Here is a 21,411-nt window from a genome sequence, read left to right as displayed (position 1 = left end):
GACTCGGTTTACAGCTTTATCAACTTGTGCCTACTGAATACATATCAGGTCACCCCTCAAAATTTTATCTATCGACTACATGTAGCTTGGCTTGATTTCTCTTAGCACCTGCATTTGAGAAGTTAAACTATGGCTTGTGAAAGCCAATGGAAAACTGGGTAAAACAACAAGTAATTGCACCAGAAATAAGGCAATAAACCATTAATACACACTTAAAGATTAGACTTTAAAATATAAGGGTATAAAGTCATGCGAAAATTCATAATTGATGCCAAAAGACCTGTTATCCTGGTTGTTTCTTAGGACATCTCTCACCAAAATCTTAGAGATTTTACTTAGAAACCTTACTTAGAGATTACTAATTTTAAGATTTTAACTGTTTTTTAATTTTTGTTACTTTTAAAACAATAATTTGATTAATTAATGAATATTGTTAAAACTTGACCAAAAGAAAAAATTAAATGACTTCTTAATAAATTCTGATTGTTAATTTTTAATGTTTAACATTGTTCTAACAATTAAAAATACTAAACAAGTTTGTAATAATCTTTCTATAATAATTTCATGTTCTATAAAAAGAGGTAGCCATTAAAGACATGAAAAAATAAATATAAAATAGTTCTCCAATCACACATCTGCTAATCATTCACAATACTCACTGAAGTTGCTGGATGCTGTAAAAATAACTTAGCGTCAGAAAGAACTTAAAATTTTAATGTTTAAAGTCAATACAAATTATTTTTAAAATATACCTACATGCAAAGGAATTATAATTTAAGTTATTTTATTATGGATTCAATACAGATATATAATTATTTTTCATTAAAAAATTAAAGCTTTTGTTATACATGATAACTTTAAAATAAAAGTTTATAATATAATAATTACATAAAATAATATTAAGAGTATTTTCTTTTCTTTTAGCTTGAAATATAGGTATTTATTTAACCTTTCGAAATCTCTAAATTAACAGTATAGCACAGTAGTTCCCAACCCATGGAAGTCTGTTGGTTAACCAATGGTAACCATACCAGAAATTGAACCATGTATGGACCATCTCACTCCAGGATTGGGCCAATATTGGTCTCCTAAGGAAAATGTTCTGAAATTAGTTGGCTTATAAGAGAATTATGGGGCTATTTCAAAGTGCATTTAATTTTCAACTAACACTCGAACAAGAAAGATAAATAGTTTTAACCATGTATTTACTCAAAATGTATTTAGCTTGATCCTACGGTGGACAACCCCTAAGGCTCTTATGGACCAGCATTTGGGAATAATTAGTACAGCAGAAGTTTCATCTGTTTTTATTTACCTTACTTTTATTTGAGGAGAAGATGGTTGGGGGTGCGGTCAATGAACTTACTTTTATTTATTCTTGGTACTATGGTTCTGCTCATACAAGTTCTTAACTGGGCTTCTCTTATAACCTTCTTTAACTCTCTCCTGTTTCAAGCAAGTACCATTTTTTATCGCAGTGGTTGTTCCTTGGGTAATAAGAAATAGCCAATTGCATCGGGAATTACAAATAGAGTCAATAGAGGAGTACATTAAAAAATGGTTCATAAAGTTCCACTCCCAGTTCCCGACAGTTAATCCTTAAGTGCTGTGACCTACAACTCAGGAAACCAACCTCGACCCGAAGACTGAAGCCCAGGCAGCTGTATGGCATTCTGTTATAAATTATATTATTCACAATATTTCTATTTTACTTATTATTATTATTTTTTTTTCAAATTAACTTGTTTTATTTTTATAGGGCAATTATTTGTTTTGTTAGGTCTATAAATGTCGTTATTCTTTGTTATTAATTTTACTTTTCTCTTTTATTCGGAAGCATTATTTTTATCTATTTATTTTATCTTATTTTCATTTTATTATAACATTGTATATAGTTAGGGGTGTCTTTTGTACCAGACTATATCCCCCAAAATCAATTGTTAAAAAAAAAAAAGAAAGTAAAGGTTAAATCTGGTATTAAATAAATAAAAAAAAATCACCATATTTTTCAGGATGTCCAGCCACCTCAAACATGGTCTTTCTCCTGGTCAGTTATTAAGCAGGTATTTGAGAACTACTTTAGCAATGCATTCCATCTGATCTGGCTCACTCTTACAGTTGATACTAAATCTGGTTTCTTATATATCAGGTGCATCATTATCATAAACAAACAAATTAACAAGACATCCTTTTAATTACCTAAACCCTAAGCCTTCATGCGTACAGGCTTTCTTTAAAAAAATCTTAAACTTATGAGTTTATTTTTATATCATATAAATTTATATTATATCTGGTTCTGATGAAGTTAATAAAATAGTTTAGAACCATAATATTAATAATACTTTTCCATACTTATGTTATATTAATTATTTATGTCTCCTGATGCACAATATATATAAATCAAATATATTATTTCTTTAATGGTTAGATAATACTTTTGTTTGCTGATTATTTTAATAGAGAGTACCTTTATTTGTTTTTTATCAATGTTATACTAGCCAGTATGAATTAATCTTTCAAAGTGAGGATATTGCATTTATCTTAGATTTTGATGGAACCTTTTTTGGGTGACATTGGGCATGTGACAATACTAGAGGCTGGAGGCTAATGTCCCTCTTCCAAAAAAATAATAATTGGGAAAGTTTGCATGTGCAAAACATGTTTTATTTGGTTCTGATAAAGGCAGAAAAATTAGTTCAGCTAATTCAATAATAAATTCATGGCTTATTTTAAGCCATAAAAATATTCAAGTATTATTCTTAGTGAGAATAGTCAGATTATAAAAATGCCTTCCAAATAGTAATTTTCTTAGTGACCTTAATACCTCTTTATAGTTTTATATTTGCCCTCTGCTCACCTGTACTGGAAGAGAGGCTACTGTTTTTCAGAAATTTCCTCCTTCATGTAAGATATTAAAAAAAAATTGAACATTTTCAAGACTCAGTTAAAAAAAAATTAAAAAAAAAAAAAAGAACTTTTTTTTAAAAGTGTTTATGAGTACGAAGTGTTGGTCCACAAATTAGCTTTTTTTCGTTACAGTTACAAACGAAAACATTTTACAAGTTTTCATTTTATCAGTATATATTACAACAGAATGCCTCTTTTATGGTTAACCATTCTAATCCGTGGTTTTATTTAGAAGTTACAGGTAAAAATGTCTCCTCCTGTAAAAATCCTTCCTCAGTTTTTTAATCTCATAACAGACTCCTTAAATACAGAAATATACTGTTTGAACAAGAAATAATATGTACAAGTCTTCAAATATCTTTGTTATTTTATTATAAATAAAGTCATTATATAATTTAAACAAATTAATTACAAATAAACTTTGATGGTTGTAAAAATTCAATGGACCTAAAGCACCTCAATCATGGCCTGGAAGGCCTCAGAGCAGATGCACAAAAAATTGTAAAAGGAAAAGGAACAGTGAATAACTTGAGCAAGTTGTTGATTGTTTATTAGCACTAGTCCCATGTTATGCATACTTGTGTAACTTCCAACTGTGGGAAACACCTGTACTGCTCACAAAAGCAGGGAAAGTTGTAAATAAATATGACTCAAACCTTTCTGTGATTTCCAGCAAACAAATTTGAAATATTGCCTTTTTCTATTACTAAACAAAACTAATTACTTGAAACTGATGATAAGTAACTAGAAGAGTAAAAAGGAAACTTTACTTATAATTCAGTGTTGTTCAAAAAAGGAAATATAGAAGAGTTTTAATTTTGAATAAAAAAGTACAATAATTCTTTCAATTAGTAAAAGGCATATTATGCATGTTGAAATTTGGGCGAAGTAAGTTAATAAAAAAAGGTATGATATTGTACTGCAGTTCGATTTATAAAACTCAACCCATGAAAAACATTATTTTTTACCATACTTTACTCGGAAACGCATTTCTTGTAGTTCTAAAACTCTCAGTAATTAAATAATTCATTTCATGAAACAAGGAATTAAGTTTTTATTTTATTAACTCCTAAATGGTGCATCCTAGCGAAAATTATATAGTATAATCAATTAAAGAACATTAAATTCAGTGTCGAATGAGTACCAGAACATAATAATTCGGCCAAGCGGTATGTATGGTCGTATATCATCTACTCTGGCTGTTCCTTGGGCTCTAAGAACTGGTCTGAAACACACATGCAATCAGAACTGCTGATTTACGACCATACAACTTGACAGATTTTTAATGCTATTTAATTCGTTTATTACAACTTTTTCGATAGAAACAACCGTTTAGGATTTTTAATTGAAAAGCCATAAAATTTACCTACAATTTCGTACCTTAATTCTTTACTGTATCAAACTTAATAGACGTTTATTAAGATAAATTCATTAGACGTTTTAGGAGTGGCAAAAATATGTTTCGTGTTCAGTATGGCACTAATCGAAAAAACTAATCGTTTTTGGTTTACCGTTTACGACATATTACTTCACCAAATTATTAAGGAATTTTACCCATTCCAAGCATAATATCAATTAGGATCCACCGATTAGGCGAATAGGCGAAAAGAAAAAAAAACCTAATTCTTAACTTTATTGAATTAATTAGCTGATTAGTAAGGATTTTCAGGACTACCAGAGATGTGTTTCCGTGTTAAATTTGGAAGAAAATGATTTTTAAATGTTTGTTTTATGGGCTAGGTTTATGTGTTAGTGAGGAATTGTTCTTCCATATGCATTTTCAAAATTATACTCTTTGAAGTACATTTATAAATGTGATGTTTATGAATATTAATATGATTTTCATTAATTGTAAGTAAATATTTTTTCTTTATTTTTTGTTTATTTACTTATCAAAATTTTTCAAGTAACTTTTTGTCTATAAAAATTATTGACCAGAACTTTGTACCTGCATCTCAGGATTAGTGTGAAATAAAAATATACCAATTTGACATCATACATTATTAAAAATTAAACTTAAATTTTAAATAATTTGTCAAAATAAATTTTAAAAATGGTGATGTCTCCTAAAAAATAAAAATGGGTTTTTAAAATTTTATCTCGAGAACTATTTAATGCACATAGCGCAACGAGGGCTTAAATTGCAGTAAATTTATATAACTTTAAAATGGGTTTTAAATTTTATAGCGCAGTAGAAGATTTAAAAATATTGAGCACTAAGTAAAAAATGAGGGAACATTTTATGCTTTTCAGTTTTCGTTATTTGTTCATATTTATTAAAACCAATAATAATGATATAATAATAATGAAACCAATAAAATTAAATCGCCTCTAAATTGATGCCATAAGATTTTTTCATAGGTACAAGACAAGTAAATAATAATAGGATAGCGGTCAAAATAATGTATTTTGCACGCTGAGGTATTCTAAACTTTTAACATTACAAAAAGATACCAACAATGAACAAAAAAATTAAACCCCGTCTTTGTAAGTATGAGTTCTACCCAAAAACCTATATCTCCTCTAATATAGGAGTTCATGATACAAAAGTAAGTATACCAGCGTTAAAATAATCAGCTCCTTGTTGGAAAAATATGTTTAAATGTCTTAATAACATCAGCCAATATTTGATGAACATTAAATTTTGGGATTCGACTTGTATTTTTGAAAATCTAATTGTTGCCTTGAACTTATTTTTACCGCCGCCCAAAATTGTGTTGTTTTCCTGTTTTTTTCGTACATCTAATTCTCCAAATTCTCCAAAATTAGCACTGGACAAAAAGATAGTTATAAATCATGTTACACCTGTGACATACATTCACTTATTTCCCTGTTAGTATTTGTATTTATTCGTAACGTTAATTATTTCTTCTTTTTTCTTTCACTCACAAAATTTTAAAATCAGAGTTGGCAAATATTTTTTATTTTTACGAAATAGAGCAAAATAAATACATTTTATTAATTCTTAATCAGTTTTTTTCAGAAGGAGTCAAACGAAAAACAAAAATCTGTCCTGATAAATAACTGATGTATTGATACTGATATGCTTATGAATATCGATTATAATATAAAAATAATATTAGAGCATAGCTTGTAATATTGAATATGTTGTTTTGTATAAAAAAAATGTAGTATTTATGAATAGTGAGAAAGTAATATACTGCTCTTTAATTGTTGTTTTATTAAAGTGGAATGTTTCTAATAGCTAAGTATATAGAATCACGTTTAGTAATTGTTGTGTTTGTAACTAGTGCTCGGACCATAGAATACTATTAAAATTTAACTTTAATAATTATTTCATTTTGTAAACATATTGTTTTGTGAATTACAATAATCTGAGTATGAAAATGCAATTAACAATGTTAAAATAAACTCGATTTTACTATCGAGATTTTCGTTGATACCTTTAAGTCGATTATTATGGCAACTGATATCTGATGGATTGTTTGTTGGTGAACGTATAGCAAAGTTCGGTTTATGGGCGTTTGGATTTGGCGGTGTAATTTGTTTGTCATTTGTGGTTTATTTTTACAGAAAAGTTATTTTTTATAATAATTAGCTACAATGGATGATTCTGATCAGGACTATTTAACTGAATATCGCGCATTTTTCGATAATTTGTATAAATCGGTAGATTTAGACAACCCCCTGCCTGTGAACATAGGAAAATATAATATAGCTGAATTTGAAATTACCGGAGAAATCATTTCTTGGTGCCTTGAATATTTAAATTTCAGGTAATTTTTAAAAATTGGACTACTGGCACAATATTTTTCCTTAATTTGTGACTCATAGTTAAAAATAATTGGCACTAGTAATGACAATTATGATTTGATACCCAACATTTGAACATAACTTTTTAAGTTTAGTAATTGTTAATTAGTAATGTGTATATGTATAAAATAAAATCCAAATTCAGCATATTTGGTGCTGGGTGTTTATTGTTTTGTGTTGATATGTTTTCATTGATTGATCCACTCTACCTTCCATGTAGATTGATCAATTTGCTCACACTCTCTAATTATTGAAATTAGAAAATTGATCATCCAATTTCATAAAAGTTCCCACTTTGTAATGATTGTTGAATAATTTAGAAGTATCAATTAAATAATGCTTTTTTATGCAATAGTTTGTTTATAAATTTAAGTTTAAAACTAGGAAGGGAAGGATATTACTGCATCCTGTAGTATAGGTGTTCATTCGCCCTCTTGTTTGGTTTCATTTGTAAAACAAAATGAACTGAATATTATTTTGTAATAGTTTCATGTATAGAAAGGATGTGAATATGTTTTTTGTTAAAATATTTCCATGTAATAAATCAATATATTTTTTGTATAATTTCAGTAAATGTCCACCCAGTCTTATTGCTCCACTATGCCGCAGTGTTCTTTTGGAAATGGAAGAAACAATTAAAAAGAAACCTGAAATTTGTGGCTACAGAGCAAAAGACGATGGTATGTAATTCCTTTATAATTTAATGATTTTCAATTAGTGAAACATTTTTGATATCTTTCCCTACTTTTATTTTATTTTTCTATAGAAAATGTAATTTTTCTAAACTACTATTTGAATACATTCATTTTTGTCAGTTTGGTTGTTTGCATTAAGATATGACTGTGAACTTTAGCCTGATATGTGTGGAAACCTATTGCATAGTTAAGCTATAAACATGTACAACCTTGTTTGGAATGAATTATTTACAATTGAAATTTTATTTCTTGGTTAACCTTCTGTTAATTTTGTTTAACCTTAAGTTTCGCAATTTCAGAAAATACTTTATCTTATCAATTGCTATCAGGCATTTAGTTTGATACATGATTATAAATATTATGAATTTATGGTTCCATTTTAAACCATATGAATCCATTGAAGAAAAAAGTTTATCTGAATTCTTGTTGCATACTCATTTAAATGCTAAGGGGTTGTGTTCCTTTATAAATGATTTCATTTGTACCAGTGCTGAATACCAATAGCATTTTATGAAATTTAAAGTTTCTGATAAATTTGTAAATTATTTTCTTAAATAGTCAATGTACGCTAGTGATGGATATTTGAAAAATAAAAATGTATATATAAATTATATAGCTATGTAAGTTTAAACAAACTCAATTATCTGTTTGTTCATATATATATATATGTGTGTGTGTGTGTGTGTAAAAATAAATTAGAATTCATTGCCTTTAAACTCTAATAGTTCTTTAAACTTTTTTTTTTTTTAATAAACATCTTTAAAATAATATTAACATTATAGGAATAAGTTATGGCTGTTGATTGTTCTGAACTTTTATATCATAATGAATTTAAGTCTATATCGATTTGATATTTACTAAATAATTTTAATTTTGTTACTCTATAGATGTTCCTATCCTTTTCTAAGATAAGGGTTCGCTGGTGTCGTCTGGGATTGCCTTAAAATGAAAATAGCAAAACTTTTGAAAGTTTCCCGTCCTGTATGACCAGTCAAATGAAAAAATATATGAGTAGTTATCACAACAAATTTGGACCATTAAATCCGAAAAGTTGCTTTTAAAAGATCTATTTACACAAAATTTCTCATTTATAACGTTTCATTTGTTTACTGGAAATTTTGCTTCTAAAAGTCTTTACTTTTGGAAGCATTATTTGTAAGAATGTACTAAAAATTTTTAAATGAAATTGATTATAATTTGTATTATTTTAGGCAGTAATAATGTCTACTTAGTGCACAATACTTTATTATATTAATTTATATAAAGGGATTATGTGTACCTTTTCTTTCGGTATCATTTAATTGTACTGGAAAACATTAAATGCAAATCTATAACAATCCATGTGAAAACTGATGAAAATTATCCGCTTTTTAGAGTTTCATTGATACAGTACATTGATGTAGTTAAGTGGCTAATGAAAACAAACCTTTAAGGATGAATGGAACTTAAACTTCTTAGATAACAAACAATTAAATGAATTAGTGTCTTATATAATTTAATAATAAATAGTTTCTTCAGATAAGCATGGAACAGAATTCAGTATTAGGTTAAAGTTTGAACAACACACTTCCACATTATGACGTAATATGGCCATATGTGGGCCTATCTTTATTTATGTTTTTTTTAAACCAGCTTATATTTCAGGAGTTTTACTGTGTTATTTTATAAAATAATTCTCTCTTCCTTTTATTGAAATCTGTATATTTTTTTTTTCTGAGCTGATCTTGAGGGAAATTTATGTTCTACTATTTTTCAGTTTTTATTTTGTAGCAATAGATTTAAAATTTATAATACAAGTTCTTGTTTTTTTGTAATAGAGGATTGTTTGTAAAAATTTAATTTTTTCCAAACATTATATTTTCAGATTATCAGACATTAAAGCTGATGCAAACTACTATAAAAAAGCTGATAGAAGTTTGCCTGAGGTACCATGATAATTCTAAGTTGTGTCGTCTTCCACCGCCTCCACCCGTTACTCCGTCCGTTTCTGCTGCAGCAGCTAAAAATATCAGGCGAACAATGGAAGATCGGCATATTGTGATTAATGATCTTCATGCCTTATTTGGAATTGAGGTAAATAGCGAATTTGTAGTTATGTTTTAAAACTTTTTTGTATCCTTGTCATTTCTTAGTAGATGAATAGCTGTTTTCATAGAAAACAAAATTATGTTTACTTTAACCTCTGATTTATTAGAAATCTCACTAGGAAACCTAATGGATCTAATGAATTCGTATTGCTAAGGCATTTGTTAGATGGCCTGGTAGCTTCTGAATTGAATAAGTTTAATGATGAAAGGTCACACACGGTCAATCAATAATCTTCCAGTATGAATAAGTTTAAGTTTCAGAGATTAAATTTAATTAAGTATTGAACTTTATTAATATATTAGGGAGCACAACGATGCACGGTCTTTAGTTTGAAATTTTTTTATGACCTAGTATTTTTTTTATTCTAAATTTTAATAACTAGATTTTCCTTTTTAGGGTCATGGTGTGGCTAGTTATTATGCAGTGTTTGATGGTCATAATGGTTCAGATGCTGCTATTTATGCATGTTCACACGTGCATCAATATTTAGTGGAAAGCCAGCATTATCCTCATAATCCAGAAGCAGCATTTAAAGAAGCTTATATTAGAGCAGATGACAGATTTATCGATAAATCTAACAAAGAAGTAAGTTGTTTCAATTTTTAGATAATGTCTTGTTCATAATCTTAATACATTTTCTCTACTGTGAAATTTTTCTTAAACTGACATCACTAGGGAATGGTAGTTTATCTGCTTAGTGTCGATGAATGATATTAGAAGTGTGTTTTTGAGAAAAAAAATTTTAAGTACTAACTGAAGATCAGAATCAGTGTAAAAAATAAATAAATGAAATGTATGTTGAACTTGATAACGAAGTGTGTAAACAGAATTTGTTATGATTTTCTTTTATAATTATATGTATTTGTACATAATTTAACAAAAGAAAAAAAAATCCAAATAAGTAACTTCAATTAAAATTTAAGCTCTAAGTAAACTGTAAATTATTTTATTTAGTTGTGCTATAAAATTAAATCTTGGTTTTTGCAGTTAACACAAAACTTTTTGACTTTTTTTTTCAGCCTATCACAAACCATTTGTGCCTCTTCTGATATTTCTTCTCCATTCTTAAGTTTTACCCTTAAATTTATCTGATCTGCTGCCGGATGGTTTGAATTCGGTGTACTTTAATGCTTGGGTATATTCCAATGACTTTTCTCCTGTTATTAGTTCTGTAATAATATTCTTGTTCCACGAAACCTCTCCTACACCAGCTTGTCAATTTGAAGACCACTCATTTTCAACAATTTTTTGTATTCGATATTTCCAGTTTTCTTCTCTATGAGTTCGGATTATTTATTTATATTTTCATTGACTGTTTTTTAAAAGTAAAAATTTTTTTTTGTGTATTCAATCAATTATTTCATTTTTTTTTTTTTAACTCAAGTAACAGTAAACTTCACTATAGCAGGTGTGGTATCTTCTTACTGGATCTTATAAAAACTGAATTGAAATTGTTTAAATGAAATCATGTACAAGATGGAAGAAGAATAGAAAAAGTTTCTTTGAAACAGTAATTTGATTTCTCTATATCCAAACATTCACTGCTCTGTGATAAAAATTCTAATTATTTTAGATCATTACATTAGATCTATAATCATGCGCTGTTCCAAGAAATAATGTTTTTCTTCTCCCCTGTCTGCTCTGTTGAGGTAGGTCTTTTGAAAAAAAGGACTAAATTTGTCTAAGTCCATTTTTTTAGAAGACTTTTGAAGGATAAGAAAAAAAGTCTTTTACTTTGACCATATTAAAATTGTATTTATATTTATTTATTGTTATTTACAACTGTACATTATAATACATTTAGTAAATCTGATCTAAGTTAAATTGGAGTGTTACAGGCGTGTAGAAAAACTACCCATTGGTAGCACTCTAATGACATTTTACATTAGCTGGTCTCGTGGCCATCTTCTTTTCAGGCGTCTCGGAGGATTGTCAGGAATGAAAGAGGATGTAAGATTAGAAACTAGGGGGTTTGAGTGGTTAGGGAGTTTATAATGGAAGAAGTGATATCTGGTTCAGGCTAGATCGATTACATAGGGAACATTAAGGTCTTTATGTATGATTTTATTTGTGACAAAGTAAGGAGCATTGAGGATTTTACAAAGGATTTTGGATTGTAAGAATTGAATACGAGAGGAATTCAAAGGTTTAGTGGAGCCCCAAAGCTCAATTCCATATGTCCAGATTGGCCTTATTACAGTCATGTAAATTAAAATTAAAATCTTTTTATTTTGGTGCTTGGAAGCCTTCGTGAAGGATTAAGGGCCAATTCATTGCTATCATCATTGCCAGCACCAGTTTGATTAGGTCAGTAAGAGGCTTTTCAAGCTGATAAATCATTTAGTTAATAAATCATTAGCAGTTTGCAATTTGTATCAAGAAGAAGGGAGAGGTTTTAGAAGATAGAGAGAAAGGAGGACTGCAAATAGATTTTCTGCGTGACTAGTTGGAGATAGACTAGAGCCAGGCTACTTGCAAGCCAAGAAACGCCTAGCACGTCTGCAATGCCTATGAAAAAGAAGAATGGATATTACTAATATTTTAATTCAGAGGTACTTTAAAAGTTATAGCTACCATTCTTACAAAGTTTCACTACACCAGAGCTCAGTGCTTACATTGCCTGAGAGCAGGATGGAATTTTGCCACTGGTAGATGAAGTTGAAGAAGAAAATGTATGACTGGCTTATTGAACAGGACATTGTTCAGTGACTCAGCAACGGTGCAGAAGTGGAATGTTAAACTGTTAGAATTTTCATTGTTGGGCCCGGCTAAATCCTCACTGTGTGAGGGAAGTATACAGACAACACCGATGATTATCAAAAAACACATTTATCGTAGGTAATTTGATTCCAGAGAGATCGACAACTTTATTTGTAGTGTTCTTCTCACTTTATGTGAAGACATACTGTTAGAGATAAGGTATAATTTGGTTCCAACATGATAAGTGCCCCCCTTTCTCCTCATCCCTTTGTATTTCTTGTTACCATTTAAAAATGAAATGGACAAAGCTTTTCCAGGCCACTTAGTTAGAAGAGAAGAAGGTCTCTGTCATGGCCTCTAAAGCAGCACTTCCCAATTTTTTTTTAAGCTGGTACACTTGTTGGAATACAAAAAATTTTGCAACACCCTTTTTGAGCAAAAAGGCTTGATACTCTTATTCAGTTAAAAGAAATATAAAAATATTGCTACAATTATCTTTGGAGGGGTTGAGTATGTCAGAAAATAAGAAAAATAGTGCAAAATAAATACAGGAATGCCTTGTACATTTGATAATTTATTATTATGTTTTTTTTAATATTTTGAGAAAGTATCATTCGCTTGGGGCACCCCAGGGTATCGTGGCATCCACTATAGGAACCAATGGTCTATAGGAAAGGACCTATGCCCATTAACATCTTCACTAAGTCCTATAGGCCACATCTAATAATAAAAACAAATTATTGATGTATCTGTGGTTGAAAACATAGAGAGTCAAACATTTATGTTTCAATTATACCTATTGTCATAAAAATGTATATTAGATATTTTTTTCTTAATTTACTAAAAAAGTAATAAAGATATTTTTATAACTTATTTGTTAAAATCAAAGGATCAACATATTTTTATTTCATCCAGTAGTCTTATTTGAGGGGTTGACAACCAAGGTGGGTACTATCCCTGCAATCCTGATTCTATCAATTATTTACAAAATTTGAGAATTTTTTTTTTTGCAAAGTCACTCTGAAGTTCACAGATCTTATTTAATTTATATTTTTGGATTGTAAGAATTTTTAACAAATTTTATGTTACTGTTTAATGAAGGAGTTGAAGGGCATATTCCAAAACATGTTTTTTTAATAATGAAGTGTTTTCTTTTTTTGCTTGGTTTTGTAAAAAATTGATAGAAATGAAGTGTTTATTAATTTAAATCTCAAATAAAAATCTTTTTTAGTTGCTTCTTGAGAATATCTAGTGTTGGTTATATGAGAAATAAAAAATAGTTGATTTTTTAAAAACAAGGTTGGTCTAAAACACAAAAATATTGTTGCCTTAATAATTATTTAACAGCATAAAAATATTGCCTGATTTAAATTTATGGTCGAATATTGTGACAATGCTGTTTGTTTTATTCTTGAGGCATTGTCCACCATGAATTCGTCCCTTCAGGACAAACTGTTGATTGAAACTTCTACATTTACATTCTCAAACGCCTCAAAGTTCACGTAGCATGGGTTTGACTAAATTTTGCCTGAGAGGGCAGTGGATTCTCCATCTAACACTATTCACTAGTTCTGCATAAGTTTTTGGCTTCAAATTTGATTTCTTTTGAAAAAAACCTACTCTTATTCACATGATTTATTTGGCACCTTGTGACTTTTTCTTGTCCTAAAGCAAGGTGGTTCTTCAAAGGGAGACATTGGAGTGAAGTAGAGCCCATCAAAACAGAAATTATATAGCTGAAGAATTTTAAAATAAATCACTTCCAAGGAGCCTTTCTGTAGTGGAAACAGCGGCCGTCCATAGCTCAGGTGATTGAGGCGCAGTTCTTTGCAGCCTGAAAACTGCGGTGCGGCCGGTTCGAATCCAGCCTGGGGGGTTGACTTTTTCATTTCTGTGGCAGTCCCACGAAATGAAAATTTGTTCCACCTTGTTTAAAATAGGTTGGTCACCTGTAGACAAGAAAAAGGGAGTAGTAAACAAATAAAAAAAGGTAGTGGAAACAGGAAGGCACAAGTGTATTTGGTTTTTTTGTGGGGTTGAATATACTTTTATATAAGCTTTCCTAACAAACCTAGTTTATAAATGTATTTATTTTAAAAAGTAATTCTATACAATCTTTCATTGTTCACATTTAAATGTTTAATTGAATGAGTTGATAGGCCAATATGTGATTCTGTACTAGTATGGTTTACTGGTCCATCACAATCTAACAACTTGTGTTGTAAATTTTACAATGCAATCAAAATGACTTTGATGGGCCTTAGTTTGGAGACTCTTGCTATTGAGAAAATTTGTCCATTAAATTTTACACATTGTTAAACTGATTAAAGGAATACATACAAATTTTATTATCATTCATGTAGTGTGCCTTTGAAAAGAATATAGGATGTATGTTTGTATAATAAATGATCTTTTTGTTAGGTAATTGTATGAAGAAAAGATTAAAAGCAAAATACATTTATATACTTAATTGTTTATATTATTGAAATTTACAGAACCTGAAGAGTGGTACTACTGCCGTTAGTATTTTAATTAGACATGATAGAGGAAAGGTATATGTAGCCTGGCTGGGTGATTCACAAGCCATACTTGTTAATGGAAGAAATTTCATTCAGCTTGTAAATCCTCACCGTCCAGATCATTTAGTAAGTGCCATTGTTTCTTGTTGATTTTTATCATACTGTTTCATTACATTGATAGATAGATTTCAGTTATATTAGAGTTAGAATTTTTATTTGAAATATTACTTCATGATTTTGATATAATTCGATGACCTTTTATACAATGCTAATTGATTTGTAGGAGGAACGTGAAAGGATTGAGGCTATGGGTGGCTCTGTTGTTTTTTGGGGTACATGGAGAGTCAATGGCCAGCTTGCTGTGTCCAGGTCGATAGGTAATTTGTTTTCAAGAGTTAATTTTTTGATCCAATTACTGTGTAATCTGAATTGGCACTAAAAACTATTTGGTTTTAAACACTTATAGTTATAATTTTTATTTGTTCAAAGGTGATGTTGATTATAAGCCTTATGTTACTGGAGAGCCGGATGTGAGTAGTTATGATTTAACTGGAGACGAAGATTTTCTATTACTTGCCTGTGACGGTCTTTGGGATGTCGTTTCTGAACAGATGGCTGTTGATAAAGTTTATGACTATCTCAAAGAATCTAAAGGTAAACATTATTTACTTTTTATTCTAATTGATATGCAAATTACATGATTGCACTGTTTTAGTATGATTCCTTAGTAGTCATAGTGGTTTTTTTTCCTCATAACTATTTCCTTCCATTCAGTTTAATAATTAAGATGAAACACCACACAACTTATACAAACAATTTATAGTATTTAAACTAAAGTTTCTTTAACTAATTGTAGTTACTGACAGTAAAAAAACAAATTAATAAATTATCTCATTTATAGCAATAATCAATATACTTGTCCTTTTAAAAATTTACTTTTTTCTTTAGTAATACAACAAATGTGGTTGAGCTCAGTTATCTTTTGCTCTTTTGGCCACCTCTTTCTAGTGTTCTGTACAGGGTAAGGTTTGCCATTAGTTTCTGCGAATTGTTACTACAATATTAGTAAATTAATTTGTCATTGAAATTTTGATAGTGAACTCAGCAATTTCCCCTACAAAGTATTTCAAAAAGTAGTGAACATTGCAAGAACATTTTTCTTTACCTCTATATTTATTCTTTTAGGTGTTTATTTACTGTTTAGCTTTGGTATATATATATAAACTGTTACAACATATGTGCCAGTACCCATTTGAAGAAGCAGTTATTAGATTATTAGATAGTTACAATTATTAGAATTATAAATAAAAAAATTAATTTAAAAAAAAATCAAATTTTTATACGTAAGGCAAATTTTTGTTTGAAACGGATTTGTTCATTAGTTATAAAAAAATATCCATATTGTCTCAACAATTTTTTATTATTTTAACACTTCAAATAATACAGTAGTATAGTTTTGATAAAATAAGTAATTTAAACAGAGATTATAAACTAGTTAAATACTGTAAACTAGTTAATGTGTTAATGGCTAATTTAACAAAGGTAATATGGCCTGGAATTATGTTGATAACCTATGGTTATTGTGTGAAATAAGAATAAACAACAAAGTGAAATAAGATCCTTGAAAATGGAGTGTTAAAATAATTTTAAAAAATAGTTGGGACAATATGGATATTTTCTTATAACCATTAATTTTTTATTTATTATAAAAACCAAGATTTGAGTAATTTAAAACTCATCTACACAGTTGTGGTACATCATATGTAACAAGCAGTGCCAATTTCCCAGATAAAATTGAAATATCATTCTTAAAGAGAAAAAAATAACATAACTTTTTTTTTAATAAAGTAAAACAATTAGAATTAATTAATTTTCAATATTAATTATGATTGCAACATCAGCAATTGTAGTTTCAAATGTATTAAATAAAACAAAATTTTTTTTTCTAACAAACTTTTCAATTTGATTGTTTCTAATCGATCATTGGTACTAAGTTTTTGCTAGTTTATATTATTATTTTGAATTTGGTGAAATAATCTTCCTTGTTTAATTGTAATAATTTATTTTTTATAGTTTCATAGTTTATAAATAGTTTTGATGTATATATGATATATTAGTAATGTTGTAAGCACATGTTATAAGTTTTGTTGAATTAGGTTTTATAGCAACTTGAAGATGGGAGATATTCCCGAAATGTTGTTGTTGATTATATGAAATAAATTATTACAATTAAACATGGAAAATTTGTGTCATTCACCAAATTCAATTTAATTCCAGAAACTCTTCCAGTAAAAGATCATTAATTTAATAATATATTATTATATTTTCCTCCTTTAATTATATATCCTTTCAGGAAGCTGTAATGTTTTTCTTACTTTTTATCGTATTTTATTATTACATGTATTATTAATTATGGTATTTTTATTGAAAATTAAGTGCATCAGACAGAAATTTTATTTATGAAAAACATAGCATATAAATTAAACACAAAACCATTAATCTCATAATATAAAATTAAAATATTTCCTGAAATTTTTAATTTATACTTTCGGGTATATCAGGAATTATTCAAATTTAAAAAGAATTATTTATCGTTTCTTACACAAACCAGTATAAATACATAAATTTAAATTTAACAAAATATCATGAAAATCAAATATAAATAAAAGTAAAAGCTCAATGACTGTGGACTAAAAGATAACTTGTAATTTAAGTTCTTGCCTAATACACTTATCAGATAGTTTTTGTCCTAGGCAAAAACTCAAACTCCAAGTTATCTCAGTGCAGTTAACATATTAAAACTGTAAAAAAATTATTTAACTGTTTCCTTATTCCATTTTCTTTTTAGTAGTTTGACTTCCTAGTTGCTCTGAATTTTTTAATCTATAGTTTTTCCCAAAACAGCCTTCAAGTTTTTTTCTCACATTTCAATCCAATACCGTCTTTTTTGTTCTTTTTCTATATCAAATTTTTCTAGATAATAGATAATTTTTTTATTTATATTATAGTTGTGTGTCTGTTAAATTTTTATTTCTTATTTTCTGATCAGAGTGGTTTTATTTAACATTATTTTCATTCATTTTTGATGTTTTTTATCTTTACTGATTTTCAACTCTTTAAAATCCACTTTTAAGTTGAGAAACAATTTTTTTTCTGAGTAATCCAATGGTGATGTAACATATTGAACAGACTGAGAATGGCAAGGGGTGGCAACTTGACTGACAGGCACCTCGCCCCTTGGGATTGCTTATATTAAGTGATCAAGGGTTGTCTGATTCAATAATGGTGACTGGCGCTAAGCATCAGCTGTCAAAACTCTCCCCTCCCCTCTCTCTTCCTAATTGTTTCAATTATCCATACTTAATAGAGATCATGATCAATTAGTAGATTATTGTTCAGGATTATTCTTCATACATAATTTATCGAGATTAGAGTTGTATAATCATTGTTCTCTATTCCTTTATCCATACAAAAATTTGATCTATTAGTTTCATTTGTGCATTTTATATGTAAAAGTGATTAAAGTATAATACTGTTCTTCATATAGGTATTTTGTAGTAGATAGGATTGTGGTTAGACAACCTTAATGGAATTGGTAAATGTTATTGAACTGGTTTAATAGCGAGTAACAAATGCACATATTTCAATAGCTGGAAGCTAAAATCATGAAAACAGAATGAAAAAAATATATAAAGTAACAAATGACTATATTTAATCTTACAGTTTATGTTCTTATAAACAGTTTAAGAGAGAAATGCTTAATGTAAGCAGCAGTGCTGCCCAAATATATTTGGTATAAAAATACAATATTCGAATATTTCAATTCATTTATCTTAAATAGCTGTATACAAACAGTTATTCAAGATAAATATAGTCGGTAAAAGAAACAATTTGAAAAAAATCTACAGAGATATTAGAAAATAAAAGCTTTATTAATTTACAAAGCATAGATTCTTACATAGAGTATTTAATACATGGCAACTCTTTTACACATAAGGGTGTTAGATGATATTTCTTCTCAGAAAAAGAAACATGTAATATAATATATAAAATTAGATAGAACCCCGAAACATTCCCTATTTAGTTGGCAGTAAAAAGAAAATAAGTAAAGATAAATTATAGTTTTTCTCTTGTACACTCCAAATCAACTAGTTCTTCTATATAACTAGCCATGTCTCAGTACCGACTAGAACACATAACTGGGTGTATTAATTTTATGCAGCACCGGTGATCACTTTAAACATTGGATTGAAGTGTTTAGATATTGTGAAAGGGTGGTCAAAATGTTAGGGTTTACTGTGTTTCTCTTTCAACGCACTGGGAAGGGTTATATTCTTCAGTTATAGTTGTTACTTTTTAATCTATAAATTTCTGCTTTTAAATCAATTATCACATACATCATTCTGAGCTATATGTTCTAACTTCAAATTTTTAGTTGTGATAATCTCTGGTTCATTATTTATCAACTTAAGTTATTTCCTGTTCTGAGAAACAGTGCCAATCCAATGACATTGTGTAGCTCGTAAAGTAGTGGAGAGTGATTTGGTCAGTGCAAACACATTTGGAGGGGCACTCCCTGTTTTAATATCCTCCCTTGTATTGGTCTATTAACTCCCTCCCTTTGCTGTCCCTCTATAGCGGTTATCGTATTCTTTTTCTCAGATATATCAGCTGAATACGTAACACTCTTATTTTTTCTTAATTATTCAACTAAGCTTGTTGTTCAAACTTTTACTTGCTGTATTTTGTGACTTGCCCATACATGAAACTGGATTTAGGTGAAAATCAATGTAATAAAAGAATATGTGTAGAAGATGGTCGAGGGGAAGGGGAGGGGAGAGGAATGCCGAAGAGCATAAATAAATAGTTTTTGTTTATTTGTGTTTATTTGCTGACCGCATCTTCCCGACCATCTTCTCCACATATTAATCTACAGTCAATATAACTCTAGAGCCAGTTAAAATGAATTTAGTGTGAATTTAGTTCGATAGTTTTGACTTACTGATTGTTTTTTGCATAACTCCAATTTAAAAAAAAAAAAAAAAAAAAAAAAGGAGCAAATGTAAGTTTTTAGTTTTATTTTAAACAATACTGCATTGAGTCGAAATTATTATTCTTATAAAAACTGTTCTGATGAAGACAACTACATTTTGTCGAAGTTGTCAAAAATATTTTTTATGTCCTTTTTAGTAATGAGGAGCATTGCATTTGGAAAAAATGTATAATTAATGGGTTTTAAGGAATTTTGTAAGTAAAGAATTTGAATTTGTTTCACTTCTTGAACTTCTATTTATTCTTCTTTCTTCCCTACAGGTCAAAAAAAGAGAAAAAAACAATAGTATTTAATTCTTATATCTGAAAATTTTGGGGATATTGCATCCCACTCCTCAGCATCTAATTTTCCATAGTATTTTGGGTGAGTTGGGATCATACTAAAATACGCTAATAAAGTTTGGTCATTGACTTGATATTTTCAAAAATATGAATTAAATACTATTCTGTTTTTACTAGGACCTGTTGGCATGAAGGAAAAATTGATGTAACTTCCATCTAATTAGTTTAGAAAAATCAATTACTACCACCATTTTAGATTCAAATTTATATGTTTATTCTTCTTCTTTCAATAATGTTTCGGGTCATTACTGATTATCATTTTTTAGTTATAAATAGTTCATTAATAAGTGAATCTATGACAATTTAATTAGGTTTATATACAAATAATTTTTAGTCAGCTCTGCCAATTAGTCTGATAATATTAGATTTAATAATAATTTTTTCATATAGTCATGGGCATGCATTATAGGAGTGGACATTATTATGGCCAATCCACGAGTAGATACTTAAGTATTTTCACAAATCACATGTATGAACATAAAAACACATATATAAATGTAATTATGAAAAATAAAGTAATCATTTGCAATTTTAGTTACAAAAATAAATTATAAATAAATATTGAAATGCCAGAATGAATCCAACCCGGGGCTACTACAGTTATTATGTAACATATTTTGAATCTTTAGTGTTGATGAAGGGGGTAGGTACCTATCTGGTTAGTGTGAGGAACTCTAACCTCAAAATCCAATTAATAACTAATATTGCTAGATGTAGATGGGGCTAGGGTTATGTACACTACAAAACATAACAAGCTCCAACAAAAAAAAAATTGAGCCTTGTTTTCTTAAAATTTACTATTTGTTACATAACCCCTCCAATTATGTAGTTTATGACATGTTAATAGAAATGTATGTATTTAATAAATAGACTTATAAGAAGTAAATCATGATTTTACTACCAAAAAATCAAGAAAATCACCACTTGTAAATGCTTAATGTTTGTTACTTTTCAAATAGTAAATAAATAAATGATTTTGTGTTGTTTATAACCGAAAGCTGTTGGAAGGGTCCCATCTCTAATCTGAAGGGCACCTAAAACTTATCAGTTCCCAACTCCCTATGGTTAAAGAAGGCCCTGATTTCACTTTGGTAAATAGGAAAACTATTAAATTAGTTGCATGCCAACAGAGGGCACTTATTTGCTGAACTCGTGTTTTTTAACTGAGATTATTTAAAAAGGTCTTGTGATCAGCATTGTTCTCAAATTCCGAATTTTTCCCCAATCCAGTGATGAGTCAGTTTTCTTCACTTCCTTGTCCACCCAATGTCAATCCAAGGCTGATTACAAAAAATTAAGTTTCAACTTAACCATCGAACTAAATCCTACGTAAA

The 21,411-nt window shown here is 28.8% G+C and overlaps 1 protein-coding gene across 2 annotated transcripts in view; it reads left to right on the top strand.

The window, feature by feature from the left end:
* Positions 1-6,353: 6,353 nt before the first annotated feature.
* Positions 6,354-21,411, top strand: part of LOC106680726 (uncharacterized) — a 285,051-nt gene continuing 269,993 nt past the window's right edge. Inside the window, exons 1-7 of one of the 2 annotated variants that reach the window (XM_014420633.3) lie at positions 6,354-6,644; positions 7,252-7,361; positions 9,241-9,449; positions 9,861-10,049; positions 14,660-14,809; positions 14,967-15,060; positions 15,173-15,337. In XM_014420633.3, coding sequence (XP_014276119.1) covers positions 6,472-6,644; positions 7,252-7,361; positions 9,241-9,449; positions 9,861-10,049; positions 14,660-14,809; positions 14,967-15,060; positions 15,173-15,337 — 1,090 coding nt within the window. In that variant the 5' untranslated portion in view covers positions 6,354-6,471. The remainder of the gene's footprint in view (positions 6,645-7,251; positions 7,362-9,240; positions 9,450-9,860; positions 10,050-14,659; positions 14,810-14,966; positions 15,061-15,172; positions 15,338-21,411) is intronic. The other variant, XM_014420634.3, reaches the window with a different exon arrangement.

Source organism: Halyomorpha halys, unplaced genomic scaffold (genome assembly GCF_000696795.3).
Source record: "Halyomorpha halys isolate HHAL.00 unplaced genomic scaffold, Hhal_1.1 Scaffold284.1, whole genome shotgun sequence".
Taxonomy (NCBI): Eukaryota; Metazoa; Arthropoda; class Insecta; order Hemiptera; family Pentatomidae; genus Halyomorpha; species Halyomorpha halys.
This window is presented reverse-complemented; position numbering and strand designations above follow the sequence as displayed.